This window comes from Ostrea edulis, chromosome 9 (assembly GCF_947568905.1).
Source record: "Ostrea edulis chromosome 9, xbOstEdul1.1, whole genome shotgun sequence".
Taxonomy (NCBI): domain Eukaryota; kingdom Metazoa; phylum Mollusca; class Bivalvia; order Ostreida; family Ostreidae; genus Ostrea; species Ostrea edulis.
Genome location: NC_079172.1, coordinates 30620347 through 30643842, shown reverse-complemented (window position 1 = coordinate 30643842; position 23496 = coordinate 30620347). Strand labels below are relative to the sequence as shown.

The following is a 23496-nucleotide window of genomic DNA, read 5'->3' as shown; positions in this document are numbered from 1 at the left end:
ATATTTTTCTTTCACCATTTTTTTTTTACCTACAATTTTATCTACAAACCATTACTAATCCCAAATAGTGCACACCAAATACAAGACACAAATTTCACAACATTTATAATAGTTTCCCAAAGAAAGTAAAACATGAGGTTTGTTAATATCATTGAATGTTTTATTTAGAGAGTTTTGCATTCTGACATTTCATTCACCAGATATGTATATATGCACGTATTATGGTTTTGGCCTTGTCTCTCCAAAACACAACATGTAGCGTCTCTCCAGAACACATTGTGGAGCTTCAAATCAAGTGAAGTTTTGCCCCATTTGACTGAACATTAGCAGACATTGTTCAAGGTTTTCTGCACTTTTTGTGATCTGGGATAAAGATGTGCTGATTGTTTTGATTGTGTACAATGTGAATTTTACTTTTGGCAGCAGTGTTTCCAGAGTTATTGCCCTTGAAACCCCCCCCCCCCCCCCCCCCCCCAACACACACACAGTGATGAAAAATCATATTTGCCACTGGATGAAGGATGTGTCTCTTCAGGCTAATTAGAGTACAGTAAAACACGGTTACAGTGACCACACTTATAATGAATTCATGCTTACAACGAAGTGATTTTCATTCCCTTTAGTTCTAAAATGTATCAACTCATTGGATATAATGAATTGCGTTTAATATTATGAATCAAAATTGTTCCTTCCCAGCACTTCACTATGAGCGTGTTTTACTTTATTATGTGAATGTTGCTGGGCAACTACATTTTAACAAAGTTTGGACCTTGCTCACTTCCTTTTGCACAGTCTCTGCTCCTTTTTAAATTTTGGATGAAGAAACTTGACCTATATATGAATGGAGTGAAAAGTTTTAGATTAGTTAGATAAATTTTAGCAGGGCTATTGTCTCAATTTTTAATTTGAAGTGTTTTCCATCCTTCATTACTCTGGTATATGAATATATTTGGTATTTTGTGTATAAAAAAAATTTAACATTACAGAATTAGTGTTCATATGTGCAAAATTAAGGTAGTTCTACCCGCATGTGACTTACCAATATTAATGGTTTAAAGTAGAAAATCATTAATATCCACTCGATGTAGCTTAATTTAAGCAATTATCAAAGAAAATGTATATGTTGACATATGTTTAATGATGTTATACATAATCAGAGGTATACGTCAACATCAGAAAATCACACACTTTCATAAAACGGCAAAATGAAAATGCATAAAAATCGATTAAAATGACAAAATTTTAATTTCAACAGTTTCGAAAAACTGCTACTTTAGAAATTTATTTTAGATATTGGGGAAATTATTGTGTAATAGGTGTAAAATTGAGGAAATATTAGCATAGGGGTTATTGCACTCAGCAACTCTTTTTAGATATTCGAATTGATTGTTTATTTTCAAAAAGATGTAAGAAAAAAAAAAGATTAACAACAAATAGTTTACCTTTTTTTTTATTATACCCAGTGAAAAGAATTCTTCCAATTCATATATTTCTATCATGCACAAAATTTAATTAAATAGATTTTGCTAAAACCTATGATTTCGCATAGGGTGGAGCTACCTTAAAGTTTCTTACTAATAAGAAAACAGTATGCTTAGATATGACACCATTTCCTATAGTGAATCCATGTATAGATAAAATTAAAGAGAAATTTTTAACAAGAAAGGGGCAAGAAATTTATTAGATACACGAGAATGCTTGCGTTAAACAATTATGGTGATGAAGTGCTGTAATTTTCTGGTAATTTGATGAGACGTGCCAGTGCAGTCAGAGGTCCGCGGTCTTCTCTACATCCATTTAATCCTTGGCTTGTGGTTTTTTAACCTAGGCATCCTATCTGCATTTTACACAACAGTTTTTGCACAAAATTGATACACCTTATTTTTTTCATTACAAGGTCTTTATGGTTCTTTTTTTTTTTTTTTTTTTTTATACATGTAACAGGAAAAATTGTAAGTGCTAAAATATGACCTTTAGATGACTTGTACTACTTTTGGATAATTTCTACGATTTTTGCTACAATATTTTCATTAATGACAGCTGGCTGTATGGGCATATTTACTGATATGTTATATCTTACAATGTTTATGCAACCTCCTCATATGGTAGAGATCATAAAATACTAATTCAATAACATACCCATAATTTATATACAATATTTGCAATATTATTTGAAATGAAGCATTGTCTAAAGTCTTATTGCAGAAGTTAGGCAAAAAATAAGACTTGTAGTTTTGGACAAAACTTTTTCTTTGATCAGTGGTGAAATAGTTCTTATATTGCTGGTAGTTTCCTGGGCGTTCTATACTGTGTACCTGGATCTAGTAGTTTTTTCTGTCTCAAAAGTTCAGGCCAGTAGTTTCAATGTCAGTTTGATCTTACCTGCTTGGTATCTTTGCATTATATGCGTCTCACTTTAAGTCATGATCTTGCCTTAATATCTGGACTTCATTTTGCCATCTTTTCTCTACTTCCTGCCTATCACAGTTAAAAATTTTCCTTGCCAAATAACAAACACAAGAATTTTGTATGTGTTGATTAAGATCTTGTCCTTTGCACAAGTGCTGTACTTAAACTTGAATTTGATTCTCAACATATTCCCCCCCTCCTTTTTTTTTTTTTTTTTAAATTCATATGTATTGATTATTTGTTTTTTATATTTAAATCCTTCATGCTACTAAATGATTTGTACTTACTAATGCTGTACTTGTTGATTAAATATGCAATACGAAGCAAGTCAGGATCTGCTATTTAAATTAATGGAATTGAATATATCCTGTACTGGGAAAATTGTGTTCAGTATCCTTTTTATTGGCTGAGATTTAAGGTTGACAGGTGTTGTGTTGTCGTTTTCCAATTGGTGCATATAAAAGTGATTATGTAGGAAAAAGTTAATTTGTGGCATTTATTAATGAATATATACAACTGTTGATGATTGTATTGCAATAAAGTGAGATGTGAAAATAATGGTTGTCCCATACATTATGAATGTATATTTTGCTATGACATTTTCTGTAAATGTTTTGTAAATATGTATATATTTATATAGAAGGACTCAGTACAAGGAAGAGCAAGTGAATGCATCATATAAAAATCTCATCCAGTTGTGTTTCTTCCGTCTCGAGAGATGATATTTTTTTTTCTCTGTCTGGAAAAGCTTTTAGAGGTATCAGACTCTGTACATATATCCGCCACTAGAGCTACAGGTCTACAGTGTCACCAGCAAAATGTTTTTTTCTCATTACACTCCAGTACTTCTTGGTTTGTACAATCTTAAATAGAAGGTGAAAATCTTCACCTCTATAGAAACCAAACATTGATAATGAATTTATTTCTTGTATATATTTTTCAACCCATGTATATCTGAGCAAGTATAGGTTGTGAATATGAACTCTCACCAATGCAATTTTATTTTTTACCATGTACCAGTTATTTTATCATCAATTTGCATTTTCTCATTAGATATCATAAAGCACATTCATTCTAGATTTTTTTTTTTCTTTTAGTACAAAAGACCTTGCATGTAGTGTGAATTTATTTTATTTAATTTCATGTTATTGAAAGATTTCCAAGTTCAATAGGAAGACCAGGCCAACACACCTGGATAAGATCATGGAAAAAATGTGTCATTTTCGGGATCTTGAGCCAGTATGTTGGGTTAAACTGTTTTCGTCTTTTCATCTGGTATTTAATTTCATGTGTTTGTAAAGGAGAGAAAATGGTGGGTGAAGTGAAAAAATATAGATTACATTTTGTAACCCATCACTGGTTCAATATTGCAGATATAGAGAGCCATTTTATTATTTACTAATATACCTTCTGGGCATTGAAAGTCCTTTGTTATTCAAACTTGTTTTTTTTTTTAAAAATTCCCTTTTTCTGCAGGTTGTAGAAATCTCTAAAGGTCTGTATAGATTTATGGCAATATTGTGCATATTAATTTTGTTTGTCGTGTTTATGCAACCAAGTCTTTGTTATTGCTAAAAACAGGTGGTTTTGATTTAACCACTCAATGAAACACCACTACTGGTGACATTTCGTCATGTGGTTTTGTATATATACCACATCTCAAGTTAATAAATCTACTATACTTAACATTGGAATTTGTTTTGCTTCAGTGAGCAGAGTTGATCAGAAACATATCTGGACAGTGGAGAAAATGAGAAAGACTGTTGTCTGTTTTTGAACACATGCATGGTATAATGTATGATTTAATAACTCAGTACGGGATTATCGACTTGCAGCATAATTAAAGACGCAATCACTGGATGTGCTTCAGTACATAATTTTCAGATTCAAAGAACCTAAAGCTTGGAATTTGCCTAGTGGTTCATGAGAAGTAATGAGAGGTCCACAGGCCTTATCAGTCACCCGAGTACTAATTAATAGTATCACTACTCCCAAGGGCTATGAAATCTGGGAAAATAATTCCTGTTTTGAATATCTAAGCTAAATTCTAATATTCGACAACAGTATAAAATAAGACGTGTTCTTAAATACCCTCAAAAGTGCATAGTACACTGATGAAAGGCTTTACATAATATATGTAATAACATTAAACGATATGACTAATTTGGACCCATCCTAGAGTCAAAACCCTGGATTGTGAAATTCACCATTTTAGCTCACCTAAGCTTAAAGCTTGAGTAAGCTTTTGCAATTGCATGTTGTCTGTAAACTTTTCACATTTTCGACTTCTCTAGAATCACTGGGCCAATTTCAACCAAACTTGGCAAAAAGCAACCTTGAGTGAAAGGCTTTGTCCCTTTCAATGGGGAGGTAATCACAAAAATACGAAGGGGTTATTTAAAAATCTTTTCAATAACCATTGGGCTAGGAAAGTACAAATTTACATGAAATCCCCTAATGCCCCAGGGTTGCAGGAATCCTGAAATTTATAATTTATGTCCCCCTTGTCCCAAAGATGCTTCATACCAAATTTTGGGACAGAATTGGAATAATAGTTATCAAGAAAGAGTTAAAAATATTCAATTGTTAATGCACATCGGCAACCAATTGCAATATTTAACCCGAGTTTACTCCTAAAAAACAAGAGGCCCATGGGCAGCAGTTCCTAGCAATAAACAAGCTTGAGCAAAACTATCATTAAAGAAGCTGCTTGGTTCAGAAAAAACTTTTCAAAGGAAACAACTAAAAATTCATTAATTATCAAATTTAATTATTAAACTTGACTACAAATTCATTAATTATCAAATTTAATTATTAAACTTGACTACAAATTCATTAATATCATATGCTCTTAGGTGTGAATGTCACGGGTACTCGGAGATGACCTTAAAACCGGATGTCCCGTGTCGCAGTAGGTGTGGCACGCTAAAGAACCCTCACTGCTCAATGGACGCAAGCACTAAATTTGAAGCCCTTCACCGGTATTGGTGACATCATGTGTGAAAAATTCTTGAGAGGGACATTAAACAAGTTAAAATCAATCAATATGCCCTTGTAGACAGTTATGGCCTCTCATATTAACAATTGTCATCTAAGGATGCTTTGTGCCATTGGTTTGGTTCCCTTCAAATGTAAAACTATCCCCTATTGTGGCCCACCCTAACCCCAGGTGTCATGATTTTTACAAACTTAAATCTCCATTTTGTCAGGAAGTTTTATTGTAAATTTCAGCTTTTCTTGCCCAGTAGTTTTTGAGAAGATTTTTAAATGACCCCACCCTATTTTTGTGATTATCTCCCCTTTGAAGAGGGCATGGCCCTTCATTTGAACAAACTTGAATCCCTTTCACCTAAGGAAGATTTTTATCATGTTTGATTCAAACTGGCCCAGTGGTTCTAGCGAAGAAGCTATTCCTATATATCAACAGGTAAAACTTTGATCCCCTAATGTGACCCTACCCTACCCCCAGGGGCCATGATCTGAATCTACTCTATACCAGTAAGCTTTCACTTAAATATCCACTCTTATGGCCCAGTGGTTCTTGTTTTTCAGCCCCAGTGCCTATGATGAACAATGATTTGAACTTCCTTTAATACTACAATACATTATTTAACATGCAGTAGCCAGGATATCTATCTTCAGAAAACCAGGTGTGAAACTTGAATTTCATTGTGTCATACATAATAACACATAAATCAAGCGTTTTCTGACTTAATGGTTGCTTAGAAATGGCCCCACTCAAGCTGTTAGGTCTGCCCTTTGTAGAGTGAGAGGGATTTCTTTCCAAGAAACTCGAGTTAGAAGATTGTTCAAAATGACCAAGTATTTGTAAAAAATTAACATATCATACAGACTAAACTTCAATTATAAAAACTTGTAAATCAAACCAAACACAATTCAGGTGAGCTAAAAACCTGTCTTTGCATGAAATCTTTTTAAAATTTTGGCCCTAGAATCTAACTATCAATTGTCCTAGCCTAAAATAGTATATTTTTTTTATACAGATATTCTCAACTGCCTCTGAGAGTACACATAAGTTGAACATTTCAAAGAGGATATCAAAACTAAGACATTTTTTTGTGAATAAAACGCCAAGATTTATTTCAATAAACAAAAAATATATATCATCGACAGATACTTCCATACAATGAATGGCTTTGTCCTGCTGGCCTCATCAACAGAAACACAAATATTACAAAACCGAAGTTGTCCATACACAATCTCTTTATACATGTATCTTGTTAAAAAAAATGAACCAAAAAAAAGCACACAACCAGTTTAAATGCAATTGATCTTGAGGAGTTTTATTTATTTCATGTTCACAGCTCATGGCAGCATTTTTGTATCTCCTTGCATTCCAGTCTATCGGTAAGCTCCTACTTTTTGAAGAATCTTGTGTACATCCAACACGACTATGCACATAATCTAACTACACTTTCCCTTTCCAATACATTTTAATCCACATTTTCCACTTAGGGTATTTAAAAAAACAAACATCCCCGAGTTCTTCCTATGACAGGTGGAAAGAGAGCTGTCCTTCCTTGGCAGCCACCCCTAACTTTTCTCTCATCATGTCCACGGTAGAATAATCTGGTAATTTGAGATAGTTCACACATGTCATCACCGAGGGTAAGAAATGGTCGGGATTCTCTGATCCTTCGAATGATTTTCTTACGATCGTCAAAGGTGGATTTAAGCTTCTGAAGCCTAAAAACAAGTTAAAACAATTTATAAGGACACTTGATACACACAAAAACAAAAAAGGAATCATGCATACAGTCAGTTATTTTTGGCTTAGGTTGGTTTTAACAAGTACAAATGTGAATTCCTAAACAAGAGGCCCATGGGCCACATTGCTCACCTGAGTCACCTTGGCCCATATTTTAAGATTTTCCCTATATATATTTGCATGTAAAACTTTTATCCCTATTATGGCCCCAACCTACCTATGGGGGGCATGACTTTTACAAATTTGAATCGGCACTATTTCAGGAAGCTTTCATGTAAATGTTAGCTCTTCTGGCCCAGTGGTTCTTGAGAAGATTTTTAAATGACCTCACCCTATTTTTGTATTTACCTCCCCTTTGAAGGGGGCATGGCCCTTCCTTTGTAAAAGAAAAACTTGAAAGCCCTTCACCAAAGGATGCTTTTGCCAAGTTTGGTTGAAATTGGCCCTGTGGTTCTTGAGAAGAAGGTAAAAATGTAAGAAGTTTACAGACGGGCAGATAGAGAGACTACGGACAACAGGCAATCAGAAAAGCTCACTTGAGCTTTCAGTCCAGACAAGCCAAAAAAAATAAATAAGGAACTCGTCAATTCTTTGAAGTTAAAATGTTGAAAAATATTATCCCTTTCTCTATAACTCTATACATGTACCAATTTCCCCCACTACTTTGGAGTTAATTGAGAATTCAGGCGTATAAATTAGATTTCATACAGTAAATTGTATTCATTTCAACTATAAAAATATGTATTTAATTGTTTTCATTTTCATCATGTTTGAAAAAAGCTTGTTCATAGCAAGAGTCGTTAATAAGCTTCATGTATAGAAATTTAAAAAAAATTATTTTAGTTCTTCCACAATTTTATAACATTTTTCAATGTAATTGCAAACAGACTCACTAATATTTACTCGTAAATATTCATACATTCAGAATAAACTTTATAACATTTGTGGATCTAAATATATGTATATGAATCATGATCAAAATAATTGTACATGAGGTAATCTAAATGGTCGTGGTTTACACCGTAAAATCAATACTACACAAAGCATATCAAATCATCATTGTGCAGAAATAATATGGATACCATGTCTAGTTTTAAGTCTTAAAGTGATGATTAATTATACAAACAAATATTAAGGTAACTCAGCATAACCTCTAAATATGGCAGTTTACTTCAGTAGACTTTGAGAAACAAAAAGTTCTAAAATACTGTGTAGATTCCTAAAGATACACTAGGAATTGTTTGCGAGAAGCATCACCTACGAAATAAAATTACACGCTTTTATTTTTAAACTCTTGATCAAAAGACCATTCACAAATTCATGATCACACGATTTGATGTCCACGAGGTAATTCATGATATTAAGCAATCACGTAAAATATTCAAGGAATCTACAGTATGCAATTATATTTTTTAATTTGATTGAAGTTTAATCCTGTGGGGACCCGGTTTAGAATAGGTCCTCAGTACCCCTTGCTTGTCGTAAACGGCGACTAAATGGGGCAGTCCTTCGGATGAAACCATAAAAACCGAGGCCCCGTATCACAGCAGGTGTGGCACGATAAAAATCCCACCCTGCTCAAAGGCCGTAAGCGCTGAGCATAGGCCAAAATTTTGCAGCCCTTCACTGGCATCGGTGACTTCTCCATATAAGTGAAATATTCTCGAGCGGGACGTTAAACAATATTCAATAAATCAATCAATTTCCAAGTTCATTTCACTAATGTCAATCTGGGTTTTTTCCCCGGAATTTTTTGAAAATTAAATTTTGCTATTTCTTTATGGCTATTTATTTTTAGCCTCAAAACAGGCTGGTTTGTTGGAAAAGTTTTGATATAAAAAAAAAATTACACTGAAAATTGATTGTACATTGTTTAATGTCCCACACATGAATTTTTCACTCACATGGAGATGTTGAATAGAATTTCATTAGTTTTGTGTTACATTCGGAGAATCCCTGACTGAAAAGTAATCACTTGTTTTAAATCACACAAAGTTAAAGGGAGGTGAGAGACACACGCTGGGGATCAACGTGCTGAAGTCATTGACAGGAGAAAATAACCCAAAGCAAAACATCACACCTTGTCAATTACATGTAAATCACACATTTCCTTTATTTCTAATGGATCATAGTTCACAAACTCTAAAGATGCGCCATGTACACACACACATCAGATACAGTGTAGGTCTCTCATCATGCATTCAAACATGTATCGTAAAACGACAATCAAAATTTGCACCAGGTTCTATCACCAAGGTTTTCAAATGCAACTATAAAGTTTCAAAATATTTACAAATACTGCGAAGAAAAACTTCTACACTAGTCGAAATTTTATCTAGTAATTTCCCAGACACAACACATGCGGTGATTAATTATGTAGCATTAGTCCACAAACTTTTTTGATAATCACTTCTACACATACTTTGTCAATCAAATTGTGTATCCAAATGATATACACAGACAAATGATGTGAACATACAGTACCTCCGACGGGCAATCGTGGCGATCCAGTGACAAATTGTAGGAACTGCCTTTGTTCCGTTTCCTCATAGCAACTGAGAATCTCAAACAGGAAATTGACAGCCCGACTATCATGTGTATAACCGTGGTCAGGCCGACAACATTCCATTAACATCTTCACGTCCCAAACCTCCTTCTTACTTCCGCAGAATAGCTGCTCTAACTACAAACAACACAAAATAATTTCATTCTTACTATTTCTAAATGATAGAAAATTAATCAAAGACCTGAGAGTCCATTCATACTTCATTGTCAACAATGGAATAATAGCTAATAGAAAACTAACAAGAGGCCCAAGGGCCACATCGCTCACCTGAGTCACCTTGACTCATATTTAAAGATTTGAAACCCTATAAATTTGTATGCAAAACTTTGATCCCCCCCTTGTGACCCCATCCTACCCATGGGGGCCATGATTTTAACAAACTGAAATCTGAAATATGTCAGAAAGCTTTCATGTAAATATCAGCTTTTCCGGCTCAGTGGTTCTTGAGAAGAAGATTTTTAAAGATTGTCCTTATACATTTGTATGTAAAACTTTGATCCCCTATTGTGGCCCCATCCAACCCCTGGGGTCCATGAATCTGCATTATGTCAGGAAGCTATCATGTAAATCTCAGCTTTTCTGGCTCAGTGGTTCTTGAGAAGAAGATTTTTAAAGATTTTTCCTATATATTTGTATATAAAACTTTGATCCCCTATTGTGGCCCCATCCAACCCCCGGGGGCCATGATTTGATCACACTTGCATCTGCACTATGTCAGGAAGCTTTCATGTAAATTTCAGCTTTTCTGGCCCAGTGGTTCTTGAGAAGATTTTTAAATGACACCACCCTATTTTTGCATTTTTGTGATTATCTCCCCTTTGAAAAGGACACAGCCCTTCATTTGAACAAACTTGAAATCCCTTCACCAAAGGATGCTTTGTGGTAAGTTTGGTTGAAATTGGCCCAGCGGTTCCTGAGAAGAAGTCGAAATTGTGAAAAGTTTATGACACCGCCAACAGACAACAGACAAATTTTGGCTCAGGTGAGCTAAAAATCAAACGATACCCAAATATTGACTTTAAACTCAAATTCTGGAGCAGAAACCAGTTGACATTTCCCCCTGAGGATTCCTTGTCAACTTATCCCAAATCCGTAGTTTATGGATTACACAGTGGATAAATATTTATGCTTACATGATTTACACTTCACAGGGTTCGAAATTAACTTTTTCAAGCACTAGTCCTTACGGACTAGTCACTGTTGATGTTCACTAGTCCGCAAAGCATTTCACTAGTCCGTCCAGTATATCATAAAATGATCTTCATTTTAATCAAACCAAACACATCACAGTTGCAAACAATTCAATTTCTGACACCTACAGAAGAAAAGGAGACCACCATATTTTATTTCGCATTCAAAATCTTCAGAAGCATACAATATTAACCTCCGAGTTAATCCTTTTATAAACGTCCATAAGTGCGTTCGAGATCGATGTTCCTGTTGTTTTGGTGCTCAGATTTTAGAGTTACAGGAGTTCGAAATTTTCTCAATAAAGTCAATAAAATTCACTCGATTGACCAAGTCATGAGCTATAGTGTTGTGAACTACTGTGTTAGAATCGCGAATGACGAGAACATGTGCGCACAAACGTGCATGTTCTCAGACCACACTACTTGCAATTCTTACACCTAGAACACGTTCTCGTGATGTGTACTCGGCGTTCGGAATCGGCAGGAATTTGACAATTTGTGCACGTTCGAAGAACGGCGGTCTCGAACGCACTCCATGTGTTTGGAAGATCAGGATGTCATAGTTATGCAAACACTTGACCATGCAGGTAATCAACCATAAGTTCAAACATCTAAGAGACTCAGACAAATCTTCCTAAAAAATATTTACCAATTGAAGATTGATTTCCGAATTTTCACTAGTCCGTACGGACTAGTGCTATAGAGAGTTCACTAGTCCGACACGTTTTTTACTAGTCTCGGACTTACGGACATGAGTTAATTTCGAACCCTGCTTCATTATGCTTATTCCATGTAAGGGCTATTCCAGAAATAAATACATGGGGGGGGGGGGGGGGGGGGGGGGGGTCGGGAGGCACCTTTTGTATATACCAAGCACCCATAAAAAAATAAATAAAAAATTACCCCCATGACCCATCAAATTGATAAACTCATTTTACAATGACCCATCTGATTAAAAAAAAACTAACCAGACCCACCACAAAAATATTTTTAAAAATGAAAACGGTACAAATCCCGCGAGGTTTTCGGGACAAACATTCTAGTCAATGACGCGGTAATGCCTGTGCGACATTGTATCACGGTAGTTCTGAAGAAACGATGTCACATCAACAATCAAAGGCATCTATGGCGGGAATGTTGGAAAGATTGGGAGTCCAAACGATGCTATTATCATGAAATGGGTATGGATATGTTTTTCCACGAATCGTTCGTCTTCTAATGGAGCCCGCGCCCGGAGGCCTCTATATCACCATCACACTGACTGATAAATATAACGCATCGGTACCCTCGTATAAATCAACTAAGGTTTGCCTATTTTTATTAGAAAACGGAATACCTATTGGTTTCAAAATATTCCCAAAATCGATGCACTGTAAACTGTAATAATCTACAGAACAGAGTTCGCCGCCATCACGTCCAAAGGGACCCTACTAAACGCGCCTCTAATTTGAAGAGTGCCGTAATGGAAAGTTATGCGCTGCAAAGAGCGACAACTCGAATAGTTCTATGTTACTTTCTATTTCCGATTTCGAAAGCACGTTTTCAATTTTCCCTCCGACGGTTTGTAACCAACACGACAAGAGCGACAATAAAAATATTCTGAAAACTCAACATCCACGTGGCACAAAATTAAAAAAACAACAGAAACTACCCACTACCCATAATAAATATTTCTTTAAACAGTCCAACCACGGACCAAATAAAATATGAAAAAATACGACCACCCACACAAAAAAATATCGTTTGCCGCCCGACCCCCCTCATTTGATCATTTCTGGAACAGCCCTAATCATTTTTAGATTTAATTTGTACAAAGACTCATCAATTCCTTACAAGATACAAATTATCTAAATACAGTAAAAGACCATTTTGGCGAATATGTTCATAATGAATTCACGCTTACAGCAATGTGATTTTCATTCCCTCTAGTTTTAAAACCTATCATGAACTTATTAGATATAACCTAATACGTTTATAACAAATTAAAATTGTTAGTCCTCAGCACTTCACTATAAGCATGTTTTACTGTAATTGTTTGTCCCCAGCACTTCACTATAAGCATGTTTTACTGTAATTGTTTGTCCCCAGCACTTCACTATAAGTGTGTTTTACTGTAATTGTCCGTCCCCAGTACTTCACTATAAGCATGTTTTAATGTAATTGTTCATCCCAAGCACTTCACTATAAGTGTGTTTTACTGTACACTAAGATCAATTCGACTGCTCAAAGACTACATACAAGTCATTTCACACACCCAAAGCCAGGGCCATTTCACCCCAAAATCAGGGCTATTTCACACCCCAAAGTCAAGGATATTTCACCCCCCTAAAGTCAGGACCATTTCTCATCCCTAAGTCAGGGCCATTTCTCATCTCAAAGTCAGGGACATTTCAACCCCAAAGTCAGGGCCATTGCATACTGTAAAGTCAGGGTACATCTAGCCTTCCACGGTATAACTATAAACTTTGTTTTTACCATTTTTACAATACAGTACAACACACTTATAGTAAAGTCCTGGGAACCAACAATTTTTTATTCATTATGAACATAATTCGTTAGATCCAATAAGTTCAGAATATGCTTTAAAACTACAGGGAATGAAAATCAATCCACTGTAGGTGTGAAATTATTTTAAGCGTGTTCGCTGTAACCACATTTTACTGCATATTTAATTACCAACCTCCTCTGGGTAGAAGCTCTGTAACGTGGACAGAGGGAATATCTCCTCAAATCCCTCCCTGAAGGCCTCAAATTGACGAGACACGCCTTCCACTAGGCTCCAATGAACCACCAACTGAAATGATATCATCAATATTACAAACATGCTTCTGTTCATCACACAAAAACAAACATTTATTTTCAGTGTCAAATTCTAAAGTATATGAAATTGTTATCTTTCATAAAAAGCCTGCAATGATCTCTATCCTGATCTACTGATGTGTTACCTGTAGGTATTACCTGATCTACTGATGTGTTACCTGTAGGTATCTACTGATGTGTTACCTGTAGGTATCTACTGATGTGTTACCTGTAGGTATTAACTGATCTACTGATGTGTTACCTGTAGGTATTACCTGATCTACTGATGTGTTACCTGTAGGTATTCCTCTAGATTCTCCAGACAGACGGTGATATCATGCCCTCCTTTTTTCAGCTCTATGCTGGGATAACCAGGTAATGTAAAGTTAATGTCCAGATCTTCTACACTACAGCCATCCATGGTCAAACTTTCTAATGCCAATTGACGGCTCTCCTCAGTCTGAAACAAATACAGAACAGTTACCACCAATATAACACCCCCACCCTTCCCTTTAATTTTCTGTGTTATGAAGTACAGTAAAACACTTTTATAGCAAACCTCAACAGTCATCTAATAAAATTTTCATCATTTCCTCTCCTTGGGGAATAAATATAATTTGATAGTAAGTGTGATATTATTATAAATGTATTCATTATAAGTGTATTTGTTATAAGTGTATTCGTTGTAAGTGTGTTTTACTATACATGTATAAATAAAGTAGGACACTGGGGACTTTCATAAATGCTCACCGAAACATAACAGAACAATCTGCACATGTCTACACACTACACATTGAAGATATCCAGTGAGTACTTTTTCACTAGTCTCTATTCACTACACATTGAAGATATCCAGTGAGTACTTTTTCACTAGTCTCTATACACTCACATTGAAGATATCCAGTGAGTACTTTTTCACTAGTCCCTACACACTACACATTGAAGAGATCTAGTGAGTACTTTTTCACTAGTCTCTACACACTACACATTGAAGATATCCAGTGAGTACTTTTTCACTAGTCCCTACACACTACACATTGAAGAGATCTAGTGAGTACTTTTTCACTAGTCTCTACACACTACACATTGAAGATATCCAGTGAGTACTTTTTCACTAGTCTCTACACACTACACATTGAAGATATCCAGTGAGTACTTTTTCACTAGTCTCTACACACTACACATTGAAGATATCCAGTGAGTACTTTTTCACTAGTCTCTATACACTCACATTGAAGATATCCAGTGAGTACTTTTTCACTAGTCTCTATACACAACACATTGAAGATATCCAGTGAGTACTTTTTCACTAGTCTCTATTCACTACACATTGAAGATATCCAGTGAGTACTTTTTCACTAGTCCCTACACACTACACATTGAAGAGATCTAGTGAGTACTTTTTCACTAGTCTCTATACACTACACATTGAAGAGATCCAGCTAGTCTAGACATAACACTTCATTTCAAGAAGTCTGCAGTCTGTGCACTTTTTTTTTTTTAAACTGATCAGGAAATAGGTGTGCTTTACTAAGTATCAAGACCATAGAAAGTACACTTTTTTTTTTTGAAAAATTGAAAAACATAAGAGTGGTAAAGCTAAAATCATTATTTTTTTTTTATTTTTCATTTTTTTGTTGTTGTTGTAATTTTTACTTAAGACTAATCTTCTCTTGGAGAGTACTATAAAATGATTTTCATGCTTTGTTATCCAGGTCTTTACAATTCTGGTCGCTTAATACAACACTAGTATATTAAAGTTTGCCATTTCAGTCAAATATAATTTTATGGCTCTTACAAACATTACATTTTTCTGATTTAGTTGTGGAGTGTTTTCATATTGCAATAAAAAGGCTCAAATCTTATAATGAAAGTACAATGGAAAATTCTTTGTACAAAACTTTAAAGGATACATTACTCTGGTAGTTTAGAAAGTTTTTCTGATTTATTAGAGTGTAAAAAGGGTCATTTAGTGTAAAATATGAAGAGAAAAAAAAAAAAAAAAAAAAAAGAAACATCAACTGTGTCAGCGACCCCCCCCCCCCCCCCCCCCCCCCCCCCCATAACTCTACCAAATGTTATCTGACTAGAACCATATCCGTGCTTGTCCTACATACTCTCATGATGTTTCTATATACAGTGGAGCCTCGGTAATCCGGACGCCATTAATCTGGACGTTTAAACCTTCCGGACGATTTTTCTAGGGAACAGAATTTTTATACATTATTTTGCATCATTAATCCGGAAATTCGCGTTCCGGATCTGGACGGTCACTTTTTACTACAAAACGTTATAATGCATTGAAAATTGTACCGTTAATCCGGACGGTAATTTTGTTTAGGGAAGGTCTGTGTTGGACAATTTTAGCAAGGTGTAAATTATAAAGAAAACAAGCCAAACTGTCTAATTGAAGCGATTACCTGTACCCTGTCAACACCTCCCTCCAATTAGGTGGTGTGTGATGATAAGTCCGTTAGATAGCACGTGCCGATCGAGACATTGTATTGCCAATTTTCGCACATAAGATCTTTATTGCGTGTAGTGTTGAATTTTGTAAATAAATCTGTAGCATATTATTTTATAGTCTTGATCAATACCCTAATAGTATTAATAAATTAAACATCATGCCGTAATTATTTTTTTAACTGCTACACATATCAGTTGTACTGATTCGTAAATTGATATCGGCTTATTCAAATCGAAAGAGTGTAGATTATACTTCTAGATTCTGGATTTTATACTGTTGATTGGCGTGAAATATACATGCATGTTCATGCACATGTATATGTAGTAAGTATTTAATGTTTAGAATGTCACACATGTAGAATGTACCTGTGTACGATTGATTCTTGTTACGATGTTGTAGAGCTTTATTGCTTTCGAATTTTTAAACTCTGGGTAGAAGTGAGAAAATTACCATTTTAAGGAAAATGACAATTAAATTCTGTATGTACCTGTAATGTTAGTTTCACCCGAGTTTTGTTCCGTTATTATCGCATCATGAAAATAATAGGTGTGCATGACTAGATCAAAGCAGTAGTAGGTCTTGATATTACGAGCTTAAATGATTTTGTTCTCCCGATATTGTCTTGGATAATTATAGAATAAGAAATATAAACTCTGGCAGATTGAATTTTGGTTAAAGATTGTTGTCAACTGACATGATAATCACGAAATTCTTATATCAACTTTAGACGATGAAGATTGTTTTAACAGACCGCCGAACCCGTGAATTGTGACAGCTGAAAATTACCGGCCTCTTTAAGAAGTAAAAGTGTGATGAAATGTTTGAAGTGTAAATGATTATGTTAGTTACTAATGATTTATTTACTTATAGTTACATAAAGTGCTTCATTATTTGTTTTAGTGCATACGGTACACAGTTTTGTATATTTATTTGTAGGGATCATATGTATGTACAATGTAAGCACAGGCAAATACACTGAACACTTACAATTTTAGTGCTTTGAAATACATGTAAATGTTAACATTATCATAATTTATTTACTAATGCAAATGGTTAAATCCAATGATAGAATGTATTTAATTCACTATGCATCTATTTAATTCACTATGCATCAATAAAGTAGGCACATATTGGTTACTTATGCAAAGCTAGAAAAAATGCGATTCAATTAACCGGACGCTTCATTTATCCGGACGATTTTGCTGGGAACCAAAGTGTCCGGATTAACGAGGCTCCACTGTACATCCTGAATTTCAAATCAAACTGTCCAAGAGGCATAACTCTGCAAAACTCATTTGCTCTAATCTAAATATGAACTTGACCTGTTTATTCTTGTGACAAATCTATATCCTGGCCTGGATTTCTCGAAAGAAACTAAAGACGAAACTTGGTTAAGTCCGAGATTTTGCTCAGATTTTGACTGCTTAAATAAAAGAAAACTCAAACTAAAGTTTGAGATTTTTTCGAGAAATCCAAACCTGAATTCTAATTCAAAATATCCATGTATGACTGACATATTGAGCAGAAACCGAGAATTTTTTTCTTAAATCTAAGTTTAATGGGCTAAATTCTGTCAAAAATTACTCAACCAGAACCAATGAAGAACTTGATCTGGATATTTTCATGATGCATCTATACACCAAATTTTAGTTGAATATGTGCATTTGTAGCAGAAATGATAAACAGAAACTGAATTATGACAGAAGGATGGAATGACAGAAGGTCAGAAATTGTTAAAACTACATGCCCCAGGTATTACATGGCGGGAGCATAATAAAACTGTGTTTCATTATACACAAAGAAACTTGCCTGTGATGTTGACTTACATGTGATTTGTCGCTAAGTATTCTCTGTTTCTGGTGTAACACATCCTCTAGTTGCTGGAATGATTTGGCAATCACTGGGTCAAGGTGCTGAAGGTCACTGGAGGTCAGACTGTGTTCCTGTCCCAACAGCCATTTGTAGAAAACTAAACTGAGAGGAATATCCAGCTGCAAAAGAGCAGTAACATATACTGAGAAAATTCCACCAACAATAAGCCTCGCTTTCAAATTCATTCAAATCCACGCTTAAAGGAGGAATAACACACCTCAGAAATCTGATATGGATGGAAAGTGGAGGAAATGTACAATATTTTGAAATAAAAAGTTTCAAATTTACCGTACTTGAAAAATGCAGTTTTAGTAAAAATAATTCAAAAAAAAAAAAACCTGCTAGACTCAAAACCATGATCTACAGATCAGCAGTCGACACATTACCCTCATGAACTACCAAGCAAGATGACTAGATTTAAAAGGAATATACAAACATTGTTGATTTTTATATTTTCATAAAGGAAGTCAACCATTATGATGATGTGCTATTCCTCCTTAGAAATTTTTAGTAATGAAAAGGCAAAATTAAACAGAGGGGGAAAAATTCCCTGAATACAGTATCTTGAGATCACAGCAATAAAATTGACAATAAAGATGACCAACACTGAGTTTCCACCCCCATATGTCTCACAAATACACACCATTCTGGAGTCCATCAGAGCTTTGGCCATAAACTTTCCTAGAAACTTGAATTTAGCCTTGACCTTGTTGATAACTGCAGCTTTAGCATTGCGAGGTAGAGGAGCAGGAAACAAGCCACAAGGGGAATAACAATACAGGATCTCGTCATCCTCACCTGAAAGTTAATTACAGGGGTTAATGAACAATTACAGGATCTCGTCATCCTCACCTGAAAGTTAATTACAGGGGTTAATGAACAATTACAGGATCTCGTCATCCTCACCTGAAAGTTAATTACAGGGGTTAATTAACAATTACAGGATCTCGTCATCCTCACCTGAAAGTGTTGACGGACAGAAGGACGGACAATGTGATTACTATAGGGCTTCCCGCATTTCATGCAGGGCCTTAACAATTGGCCCTGCCCCGGGATCAGAACCCTTACCCAGGTATCATGAAATTTACAATTTTGGTAGAGGCCTTCTTGCTCTACATCACTATGCATTTAGTTTTCCTTAAACATGTGCAGTTGTAGAGAAGAAGATTTTTGAAAATTGGTCAATTTGGGGCAGTTTTTGCCCACCTCTAAGGCCCCAGGAGTGCAAGAATCCTGAAATTTACAATTTATGCCTTCCCCTCCCTATTCCAAAGATGCTTTATACCAAATTTGAAAAGAATTGGAGTGATAGTTATCAAGAAGAATTAAAAATTTCTATTTTTCACACATTTAATAACCGACCATTTTGGCCCCACCCTAATACCAAAACTCCTACCTCCCAGAATCATCAAATTTACAATTCTGGTAAAGGACTACCTGTTCTTTCTAAATATTCATTAAGTTTCAATTTAGTAAAAATAACACTAAAGAAGATGTTATTTAAGTGTTTTACACATAAACACTATATACCAAGTTTGGCCCCATTTTGGGGGCAGAGCCCTTATCCAGGGATCATGAAATTTACAATTTTGGTAGGGGCCTTCCTGCTCTACATCACTTTGCATTCAGTTTTTCTAAAACATGAGTATTTGTAGAGAAGAAGATTTTTGAAAATTGGTGAATTTGGGGCAGTTTTTGCCCTGCCCCTAGGGTGCAGGAGTCCTGAAATTTCCAATTTGTGCCCCCCTTGTCCAAAAGATGCTCATACTAAATTTGACAAGAATTCAAATAGTAGTTATCAAGAAGAAGTTAAAAATGTTCAATTGTTAACGCACGACGATGGATGACAACCAATTGCAATAGGTCACCTGAGTAAACTCCGGTGACCTAAAAAAAATCATAAATTTCAATATTTCTTTAGTAAATGAGGACTTAACTACAGATTACATTGTACATCAGTGATTGATGAATATAAAATGACAGAGAATACTCCAATATTGTTTTACTGTAAAACCCAGTAACACAAACCTGATGCATTTTTTTCCTTGATGGCCTCTCCTCTCCACAGGTCAAGGTCACTCTTCTGTACCTCCTTGGATACCAAAGCATAAAACTCCAGAGTGGGACCCAACCCAGTTCCCACCTAACAAGACATAAAGTCATCATTAAATTCAAATTATTCTCTAGTGAAATCAGTCTTAATGACATTTATTTCCAAGCACAAGGCAATCATAAAGTTTTCACAAGCATGATTCAATATACTGATTTTTTCCCCATGATCTACCAATCATGAACTGGTTCACAGTAACAAATTTTTCCGTGATCTACCAATCATGAACTGGTTCACAGTAACAAATTTTTCCGTGATCCACCAATGATGAACTGGTTCACAGTGACTAATTTTTTCCATCATCTATCAAAGATGATTTGGTTCACGGTGACCAATTTTTTTGTGATCTACCTATGATGAACTGGTTCACGTTGACTTATTTTTTGCAACTGAGATTATCTTAAACAAATACAAGAGACATTAAAGGACTGGGTTCACAGTGAGAAATATTTGTGATAATGAAGTTCTCGCAAACCTTGCAAAAATTTCTAGTTATTAATAAAAGTTAAGTTTACAGTACATCGTTCTATAAATTTAATTGTGAAGATTGGTGGCAAAGTTAATCAACAAGACAAAAATAGAACACGCCATCTACCTTATCCAAAGTTGCAGGATTAGCTACATCAGAGAGGAAATATCTCAAAATCAAAACACCACATACAGCCATCAGTGGATTTAAATACAAACCTCATTTTCATACTGAATTTCCAGCAGAGCCCTCGAGTTTCCTATGTCCTCCATGACTTTCTCTGCCTGTTTTAACAGGTCTATCCGGCTCACTTGTTTCTGTAATATATCAATCATTAATCACACTTAACTGTGTCTAAATACAATAAAGGGGGGAGGGTCAAATTCAATCAGACTTAACTGCATATAAGTATAATGAGGTGTTTAAGTTCAATCAGACTTAACTCTATCTAAGTACATGAGGTGTTTAAATTCAATCAGACTTAATTGTGTCTAAATACAATGAGGTGTTTAAATTTAATTCATTGTGCACAACAGGAATAATGATGTCCAAATAAGAAACATGGGAGTAAGCATTTTCCATTTTGTGCGCTAAAATGGTTTAATTTAAAGCTTGCATGATATTAAATGAAGATGTTGCAGATCACATAATAATTGATCCCTGTAAAAAGCAAAAAATACCCGAGATTTTACAAATGTAAAACTCAAACAGACACAATATGTTTTCAAAAGTCTTCCTCGGACTTGATGATTAAATCTTTCATAGCTATGTTATTGTTTGGTAATGCTAACTGACCCTTCTCCTGTCCAGTCTGGGAGCCACTCTGTCCGTACTGTCTGTAGGTCCATTATCTCCGGTGTTATCCTGCAGCCTCATCAGAGCACGATCTCGATCAAAAGTGGTAGCATAGAACAACAATTGACGAGTGTCAAACGGAAACAGGAAAGGGCTGAAAGGAAGAGAAAAACCATCCGTTACAGAAACAGGAAAGGGCTGAAAGGAAACATATACAGTAAAACATGGTTATAGCGAACCTCCAGGGTCAGCGATAAACAGTTCATAATAACCAAACTTCATTATACAGTAAAACACGGTTATAGCGAACCTCCAGGGCTAGTGGAAAACAGTTCATAACAACCAAACTTCATTATACAGTAAAACGAGGTTATAGCGAACCTCCAGGGTGAGCGATAAATAGTTCATAATAACCAAATTTCATTATACAGTAAAACACAGTTATACCAAACTTCCAGGGTCAGCAATAAACAGTTCATTATTACCAAACTTCATTCTGTCTAATACAATTTTTATTATTTTCCTCTTATAGGGAATAAATTTCACAATAAGCATGAATTTATTGTGTTCATTACAAGTGTGTTTTACTGTACTTACAAAAGGATGAGAGAAAACGACCTGCTACAGATTTGTAACATCTCTAAATACAAAAGGCCCATGGACCACAACACTCGCCTGAGTCACCTTGTTTTTGTATAAATTTGCATTAAATGTTAGTTAATGCCCATAAAATCTAAACATCGTTCACATGGAGGTTTTAATGTTCATCGGTTAATTTTGAATTACCGGTAAATTTACATTGCGTTTTTTAATGAGCATTAGTTTTACTTTACATTAGCTCCTAGTGAACAAAAAGCAAAGCTAGTGTTGATTAAATATAGACGCATGCATAATGGCAAATTTAGGTTACATGCATTATACCTATGGTTAGCTATCTAGATATTCATGCTATTATTTCTTAATGCAAAACTTATCAAAATGATAGCAATCACTAAACAAGATATGCAAACAGTATACCATCAGATAATTTCAGACGTAAATCTGTGCTCTGCATAGGCATACTGTGTAATATATGTGGAAGGAATTGCTAATAAATATGATAAAAATGTTAATTTAAAATGATGACAATGTGATATATTTTTTTTTTTTTTTTACATTCTAACAAATATACTACTGCTCATTGGTTAAATTTTGTACCATATGACATCATAGTAGACTTGAAATACGAATCCTTGATTAAAAATTATGTCATAACATTAGTCGGCGTAATGGTGATAGAGACATTCCGAGGTGTTAACTGGGCCCATGGAGACACAACTGCTTTGACTGAATGTTGGTCAGAGGAAATAACAAGACGTAGCAATTTCTCTGGAACCTATATGAACAAACACTATAAACTCCTTGTGTGTAGATCAAGCATGGTTTGCACAAAGTTTGGTTTCAATTGACTCAGTGGTCTAAGATAAGTCAACAACATGAAAAGTTTACCGTCGCATGACAGACTTTTGATATCAGAAAAGCTCAGATAACGTATTCAACTCAGGTGAACCTATATTTGTTTGTTAGCAACTTAAAGATGAAATTTCTGTACCTAATTCGTATGACCAACACTTACCCTGCTGTGGAGATTTCAGCCAGCCAGTTCGGTAAGTTCCCAGTCATGATGACCAGTGGATCTTGCAGCTGACGGTTGGCTTTTGCTGTTAATTTTGAACTCTGAAATTCTGTGTAGGGCAGTATTGGGTTCACTGGACAAGGCACCTGGAGATATATCAATATTGTTCTGACAAAATCCAATCTCACCGATGACTTCTAAGTATGATCAAGAGCTAATGACCTAATTTCTCACCGATGACTTCTAAGTATGATCAAGAGCTAATGACCTAATGTAAAGCATCAACCTTCATTATACATGCACGTGAACAATCACTATCCAGCAGGGTTCAATGTTACAGCAGTGGTTAATGTTGAGGTCTGATAAGTAAATTGTTACAGCAGTGGTTAATGTTGACGTCTGACAATTAAATTGTTACAGCAGTGGTTAATGTTGAGGTCTGATAAGTAAATGTTACAGCCGTGATTAATGTTGA

The 23496-nt window shown here is 35.2% G+C and overlaps 1 protein-coding gene across 3 annotated transcripts in view; it reads right to left on the bottom strand.

Annotated features, from left to right (window-relative positions):
- Positions 1–6481: 6481 nt before the first annotated feature.
- Positions 6482–23496, bottom strand: part of LOC125659602 (E3 ubiquitin-protein ligase TRIP12-like) — a 62666-nt gene continuing 45651 nt past the window's right edge. For 2 of the 3 annotated variants that reach the window (XM_056150171.1, XM_056150172.1), the window contains exons 29-38: positions 23022–23167; positions 21407–21560; positions 20830–20928; positions 20061–20175; positions 18676–18830; positions 17987–18151; positions 13989–14153; positions 13575–13688; positions 9623–9821; positions 6482–7116 (exon numbers count right to left, since the gene is read on the bottom strand). In XM_056150171.1, coding sequence (XP_056006146.1) covers positions 6920–7116; positions 9623–9821; positions 13575–13688; positions 13989–14153; positions 17987–18151; positions 18676–18830; positions 20061–20175; positions 20830–20928; positions 21407–21560; positions 23022–23167 — 1509 coding nt within the window. In that variant the 3' untranslated portion in view covers positions 6482–6919. Of the gene's footprint in view, positions 7117–9622; positions 9822–13574; positions 13689–13988; positions 14154–17986; positions 18152–18675; positions 18831–18954; positions 18993–20060; positions 20176–20829; positions 20929–21406; positions 21561–23021; positions 23168–23496 lie in introns of those variants that run through there. The other variant, XM_056150173.1, reaches the window with a different exon arrangement.